At 38.1% G+C, this 7,132-nt stretch overlaps 2 protein-coding genes across 2 annotated transcripts in view; one reads left to right on the top strand and one right to left on the bottom strand.

Annotated features, from left to right (window-relative positions):
* Positions 1 to 123: 123 nt before the first annotated feature.
* LOC111434460 (protein BONZAI 1-like) lies at positions 124 to 5,675 on the bottom strand. The gene is made up of 16 exons (XM_023071878.1): positions 5,173 to 5,675; positions 4,845 to 4,892; positions 4,342 to 4,490; positions 4,201 to 4,249; positions 3,748 to 3,804; positions 3,353 to 3,541; positions 3,126 to 3,260; positions 2,710 to 2,771; positions 2,498 to 2,600; positions 2,290 to 2,404; positions 1,936 to 2,012; positions 1,717 to 1,854; positions 1,449 to 1,613; positions 1,106 to 1,219; positions 631 to 727; positions 124 to 538 (listed from the first exon to the last, which is right to left on the bottom strand). The coding sequence occupies exons 1-16, from the start codon at positions 5,311 to 5,313 to the stop codon at positions 444 to 446; spliced, it is 1,734 nt and encodes a 577-aa protein (XP_022927646.1). The 5' UTR covers positions 5,314 to 5,675; the 3' UTR covers positions 124 to 443.
* Positions 5,676 to 5,926: 251 nt separating this feature from the next.
* The window catches only part of LOC111434444 (chaperone protein ClpC, chloroplastic-like), an 8,481-nt gene continuing 7,275 nt past the window's right edge, over positions 5,927 to 7,132 (top strand). The window contains exons 1-2 of the mRNA XM_023071877.1: positions 5,927 to 6,078; positions 6,493 to 7,069. Of these exons, the coding sequence (XP_022927645.1) occupies positions 6,505 to 7,069 (565 nt within the window). The 5' untranslated portion in view covers positions 5,927 to 6,078; positions 6,493 to 6,504. The remainder of the gene's footprint in view (positions 6,079 to 6,492; positions 7,070 to 7,132) is intronic.

Raw genomic sequence — 7,132 nt, forward strand, 5'->3', positions numbered from 1 at the left:
ATGGTTCTCGTCTCATGACATGTATCAAATTTTATTGTATTAGTGTTTTCTGGACGTAAATGAGTTCTGAAGTACGATGAATATGGTGGCTTTTATCATGGCGCATGTTTTTGCATGGTTATGTTGTTGCATGTGATGATTTTTCTCTATTCATTGAATCAGCAAATAAAGTTGCAAAGCAGAAGATATGAATACAAGAAATCTCCCATGGATGGAAAAGGGTTCCTGGCAGAACTAAGCCGACAATCACTCTCGAGTAAACTTGTATCCCCCATGGAAAAACGCCAACCATCGAATTGATATATCCATAGCATTGGTATGAACACTGAACTGCAAACGAAAGATTTTAAGCTCAGTCCAACATCTCACAACTGCCCATCTTGCGATGACTGCACAAATAAATGTTCAATTTCTCAGGCACATGTTCGGTACGATCAGCTTGATCAAGAATTTGGTTGAACATCTCTACTTCGAACATGGGTAAGAAATTGATGAGGTACTTCTGCTAGCAATGCTTGAACAACAGAAATCTCTCCACCTATAAGTATAACGTTAGCTATAAGCATGACAGGAGTTTTCCACATTTCGTATCATGGTTGAATCCAAATTTCATTGTAGAGAATTACTCACCTTGTACATCACGGAATGGAACGAACTGGACTATATCTCGTGAAGCAACACGTCCAGTTGCGCTTTCAAGTCTCTCTCCCTTATCCGCATCTAAAACCTGCGTAGAGTTTAAATAGAATCAACTCCGATACAATGGGAAATTAGAGAAGAGACCTAACAATCCAGTAAAATTAGAAGGAAGGTTGTAACTCTGATTTAAGGCCTTTGAGCATTTGGAAATATAATTAAATAACGTATAACAAAACAAAACTGATCTTACTTGTGCTGTTAAACATAAACATTTTCTTGGTTAAGAAATGAAAACAGGTAAGGTGGACAAAACAACCGTGATCTCCAAAAACAACCAAAATTAAAAGGGGAAAAAAAAAAAAACGAACTCCCAGCTAGTTAAAATTAGTTTCCCTGTGGCTTCTTCACGCCACCTGAATGCCGTATAGATATCAGTTGTGAAGGAACATATAAGTAAAGTAAATACCTCCATTTCTTTAAAGTCAGCTCCACCCACTCCAACAATGAGAATAGACAGTGGCAGATCCGATGCCTTCACAAGAGCATCTTTAGTTTCTTGGAGATCTGTTACCACTCCATCCTACAGATAATCGGCCATCATCAGAAACAAAACCTTGAAGCTTAAACAGGGGGGTCTTTCAGTGTCCCCCAGAAAAATAAATGTAAGTAACATGCCCTGATGATGAGGAATAATGGACAAACTGGTATAAGATGTAGTTCGTGATGCACAGAGCGTGCACACAGAAGGACATATTGTGGACTACTACAAAATTATCGTAAAAAATAACTCAGTGGTTGTTTGCTCTTACAGTGATTATTAGCAAAACAAAGTACTTCCGCCCACCATTTGCAAGAGACTGACTGGCAATTAATGCAGCATTGTTAATCACAGGCCCAAAAAGTGTTGGTCCTGCAAGAGACACATTATGGAGCGCACTTGTATATGCCATCAAAATTCCTCGAGTTCCTTCAACCTAAAAGATAACTTACAATTGTTTAACACAGAAGCACGTTGAATTTGGCAATATTAATATCTAGGGGAACAGAAAGTGAATTTGTATTATGCAACCGTTCCACCTCACAGTAGTGACTACTTCCATTTAGGTTGAAACAGTGAGAAACTGGACCATCAATAGGTCGTGCTCCAAACCCCCAGGCAGGAAAGCGTTTATCTGAGTCATAAAATTGCAATACCTCTCCAACTTCTATGATTGCCTGAAATAGTCAAGAGGTAGGTCACAATCAAATAGGAAAAATAAAAACTTGTAGAGCTCAAATGAGGGATCCATTTCTCACTTGCTGGTATGAATTTGGCCGTCCTGAAGGATCAATGAAATGCAAGGAATCAGGAAGGCGAGGGTTTCCATTTGAAGCTAAAAGAAAACCACGGAAACTAGATGGTGAGAATGTGTTGTACAGCCACAGCCAACAGCTAGTTCGGTTCAGCCAGCTGAGGGGGTAGGTGGTGAGTTAAATTCTAATGCAAACAGCAAAAAACCAATATGACTGCTTGACATACATGTTGAGAAAGTATGCTTTAGAAAAACACTACCTTCAGTGAGCCATCGGACAAACTCAGTAACAAATAATTCGGAGTATGAGAATTTATGGTTTAGAACTATAATTTTATTGTACAAGAATAATAGTTACCCGTGAAATCAACAGCCACCATGAAGTTCATTTCATAGCCACCAGCCAAGTAATCAAGGAATGTTTGTTGGACGCTCTCAGTGAATTTGTCCACAAATAGTTGGCTTTTTAGTACCTGAAATGGAATCAGAACTCATAAATAAAATCGATTGTAGAAACCAAGAACAAAAACAACTCAAAGGATAACATTGGGAGTTCTATTCAAGACTTTGTTATGGTAATCATGTCCAGCGGCAGGAAGTGAGAATAAGTTATCTCCCTCCCCACTTAAAAAAAGCTTCTCCAACTCCACAAGTGACTTTTGAACTTTTCTGATTAGAAAGAAAACACACAAAGTCACAATGAAACACATGCACTCAAGAACTCATTTAAAAATAAGGAAAAAAAAAAAAACTCAGGAAGCATAATCTCTCTATTTACCCAATCAACTCGTGCCTTCCATTGCTATTGAAGTTAAAACACTCTATTATTAAGGGGCTGTCCTGCAATTAAATACAAAAATCAATAAGAAAGCAGAAAATCAGATGCTCTCTACGGATCATACCTATTTTATTTCCCTGTAGAAATACATAATCTGCACTCAGAATGACATAAATTAAATATTAAACTATCAATATGATTCTTGGGTTGTAAAGCACATGATGCACCAATTCTCATACTTCTAGACAACTTACAGAAAAATGAGCTGCAAAGGTAGATTAAATACGAAAGGACCAAAACATTTAATAGGATTCACAATGTTGTATGCTAATTAAATTCACAACGGTGATTAGCATAATGGCCCATGCTTAATTGGGGGTCATTTGTTTTAAATTGTCCTAAGGAGTACATTGTACCTTGCTTCCAGCTTGTTGCATATTCAGGAACACAGGCTTCCATGTGGGATTTAAATCATTCTTTATTACTTCAGTTTTGCAAACTGGAATGGAGCTCTTACTCTCCACAGTTTTTGAAATAACCAGAAAAGGGTCCTATACCATGAATCAGAAAATGCAACAAACATAATTCACATTCCTTGTACAGATAACAAATGGAAATGAATTAACATCTCAACACTGCATACAATTCTTGAGAAGAGATCCTTGTGTCCCAAGTTTGAACACCTTAATATCATCTCTGTTGTGGTCTTTGAGCTAAAACACTCCTCAGCATGAACAGTAAGTTTTCCACAGTGGTGTGGATGAGTAGAGCTGGTTGACTCTTCTCTATATACTAGATTCAATGTAAGTGACCTGTCTGATTGGGTAACTATCTGCAAGATAGAAAAGGCCAGTGGTGAAATTAATCTAAATTCACGAACTAAATAATTTGTCTTAGACTGCAAATAATGTCCCTCTACATGATTGTAACGGAAAGCATACTAAGTATTCAATAGCCACATTCAGCATATAGCACTCAAATCATATGCAAGTAAATGCTCAGCATGATAGAATATACAATTTAAACTACATGCAATACCTCAGATAGTACACAGGTTGCTTCACCAAGATATTGCTGTTCATCTAGCTTCAGCATCTGCACAATTAAGAGTCTCCATCATCAACTGAATCTCAAGCATATAATTACAATGTAGTAAGTATAATGCTTTAGAACAGAACGTCAACATTATTTGCACCCTTCTTCTTCTCATAAAAGTATAAATAAGTAATGAATCAAGTAATGATTTCTGGTAAATGGTTAAAGTCTGATATGTCTAGTTTTCCAAGAGATTAATATACTAGCTGGTGTAGGGAAAAGAAGATGAGGAAAAAATAGGAACTCAACCAAGTATGACATATCACCCTTCAAGCTAGAGAGTATTGGTTATACTGGATCTACTATTATGTGTTTAATAACAGATCTCTAGTCAAAATTAAACTATATTCGGCACAAAGGATATGTTAAGCAATAAAAGTTCTCGTGGCTGTCTACCTTTACTCCTAGGCTGTGATATTGAGTATCAACGTCATACACAAAGAACCTGCGATAAGATATCAATGCCTTGATTATCGTAGCACCAGCAAGATGTTAATCTGGTGAACTAGAGATGGAAAAACAAACATTTAAACTTACACCAAAGTTTGCACAACCTCAAATTGATAGTTAATATTAAGCTTATGGATCCATTTTGGATTTAATGAATTTTGAACTACTTCAGTGCGGTCAAGCTCTTCTAGAGATCCGTCCCGTCTTTTTGCGTAGACAACCAGCATTGGATCACTCTGAGGAAAATAAAACTTCCGATAAGAATTTTTTGAAGAAACAATGGCATCATCAGACGGACAGGTATTGAACTAACATATATAAATCCAAAGTTGGGGTCTAAACCAAACTTGCAAAAAATGGGACTTCCAAGTGAGTAAATATACATTAGATACCCTGATCACTTAAAAAGAGCTTCAGGAATGGAAGTACTTCAGCAAATTCATGATATCTTTTCACTCAGTCTAGCGATGCAACTACTACGGCATCCTCGTATGAGTATTATTCTTTGGAAGGAAATAAAAGGCTATATCTTACATGAAAATGGTTATCAAGATGTACAGTCTTTCGACGTCAATAAAAGAGATACCGACCTTTGAGCATACATCACGGTCGCGCAAGTTAGATGCAGAGAATGATATCTGCAATTATTAGATAAAGGAGAAGAAATAGGAGGATGGAATGAGTTAGATGGCTACAAACTTTATGAAATTAAGAATAAGCAACAACAGCTGAAGCAACCATGACTACAAGTCGGAACAGAAAAAATCTAAAACCGAGGTCGACGCAGAAGAATCATTGTAGAGCAAAACTTAATGTGTATACCACAGTAGAGAGAACAGAACCCAATTGGGATCAGCAACAAAGTAGAAAAGGTTAGGGGCACCAAAAAAAAAAACGGGGTGGGGTGGGGAAGAGGACCTCGATCTGGGAATAGAGGCCACGATAGCCCCGAGACAACAAGAAACAATCTACGGCGACGTTGGAAGTATTATTTTGGGAGAAGACAGTAGCACCAACGGCAGAGCGGGCAGCGGCGTGATCGGAGAAGCAGTTACCCATTGAGCAGAAAATGTAAGAAAAAGGAAAGGAACTTAGGAAAGTAGAATGGAGGAAGATGGAATGTTTTGTTGGGTTCAAGCCTTCAACTCCACTCTTCAGGTTGCAGATTCAGGTCAACGACGACGTGGAGTTGACAGATGACCAAAAGATGAACCCCAAACTCCAAACTCCTCCCCTTCTTCCTGAAATTTCTTTCAACTCATGCAATTGCAAGGAAAGGGAGCGGCAGACACGCCAAACTATTCAGTCCTATTGACGTTCAACATCGATACACTTCCCTCGGGCCGCCACGCTATATCTTCAGGCCATTCCTTTGCTTTTGAGACATACACCCAGCCGTACAAAAACTAAAACACATATTAAATGAATTTTAATGTACAAATGATCATATGATTTACTACTAAAATGGACGTGTGATGCACTAAAAATATTGCCAATTTACCGCTAAAATGCATGCTATATTAGAGAGAGAGGAAAATAAAAATAATATATAAAAATGAAAGTAATAGGTATAAAAATACAAAAGAGATATTTAGAAAAATTGGAAATATGATTTGTAGGATTGGGAGGTGAATAAAATCCATAATTTTGTGGACACGACGGAGGCACACCGCATGTTTGTATTTTATATTTTATATTTGTTTGAGTTATCAAACTCACCATAATAAATAATAATAGAGAGGCTCCTCCTCCTCTCATCTTCTCCTCCGTCTTGCCTTCCCACCGAACACCCTATCTATCGGCTTCAGCTTCAAGTTCTTCAAGGTCTCTCTCCACCCTATCTTTCATTTTACTTCTGATTCTTTTCTTTTCTTCTTTTACCTTATCCCTCACTATCTATCTATCTATCTCTTCCTTTATTTCAATTATGTTCTTCTTCGTTTCTACTCGACTCAATTCACTGTTCTTCGAAACCGGACTTAGATTCCCCGCCAGGATATGCCCTCCCCTACAACCTATGACAACAAGATTCAGAAGCCCTAATTGATAAAACTATACTGTTTTTTTTTTCTTTAAATACTTGTTAAGATTTTCTCCACTTTGTTTAATATTGCGTTTTGACAGACTTTCCTTAAGCGTTTTTTCGTTAATACCTTATTTTCGTGCTACCACTATCTGGCTAGCAGCACTTCTTTGAGGAGACCCTCCATTAACATCTTCCTCTTTAAACGCTAACAGTCGGTGGACATCATGGCTAGAGTTCTTGTTCAGTCCACAAATATTCCTGGTCTGGTCGGTGGAAGGAAGACTGGCCTATCAAGAGGATCAGTAAATGTAAAACGGGCTGTTAGAATGATGGCCAGCGTTCATGCACCTGGTTCGAGAATAAGAAGTTTCTCTGGACTTAGAGAATTTAATTCTTTGGATAACATGTTGAGAACTAGACAGGATTTTCATTCCAAGGTGGCCATTACAATCTCTTCTAGGCGACGAAAGGCTACCAAATGTGTCCCAAGAGCCATGTTTGAGCGATTCACAGAAAAGGCAATTAAAGTTATCATGCTTGCCCAGGAGGAAGCGAGGCGGCTTGGTCACAATTTTGTTGGCACAGAGCAGATACTTTTAGGTCTTATTGGCGAAGGTACTGGTATCGCTGCCAAGGTTCTTAAATCCATGGGAATTAATCTTAAAGACGCGCGCGTGGAGGTGGAGAAGATAATTGGTCGGGGCAGCGGGTTTGTTGCTGTAGAAATTCCCTTCACTCCTCGTGCAAAGCGTGTTTTGGAACTTTCTCTCGAGGAAGCTCGCCAACTTGGTAACATCTCTTTCCCATCCCCCACTTGGGAAAAAAAAAAAAAAAAAAAAAAAAAAAAAAAAA

This window comes from Cucurbita moschata, unplaced genomic scaffold (genome assembly GCF_002738365.1).
Source record: "Cucurbita moschata cultivar Rifu unplaced genomic scaffold, Cmos_1.0 Cmo_Scf00003, whole genome shotgun sequence".
Classification (NCBI taxonomy): domain Eukaryota; kingdom Viridiplantae; phylum Streptophyta; class Magnoliopsida; order Cucurbitales; family Cucurbitaceae; genus Cucurbita; species Cucurbita moschata.

Excerpts from the sequence above, each read along its gene's own strand:
- LOC111434460 (XM_023071878.1), bottom strand. The coding sequence starts at position 5,313 with ATGGGTAACTGCTTCTCCGATCACGCCGCTGCCCGCTCTGCCGTTGGT. Across the intron at positions 4,893-5,172 it reads GCCTCTATTCCCAGATCGAG|ATATCATTCTCTGCATCTAA; the intron begins GTCCTCTTCCCC and ends TAATAATTGCAG. Across the intron at positions 1,855-1,935 it reads GGCCAAATTCATACCAGCAA|GCAATCATAGAAGTTGGAGA; the intron begins GTGAGAAATGGA and ends TGACTATTTCAG.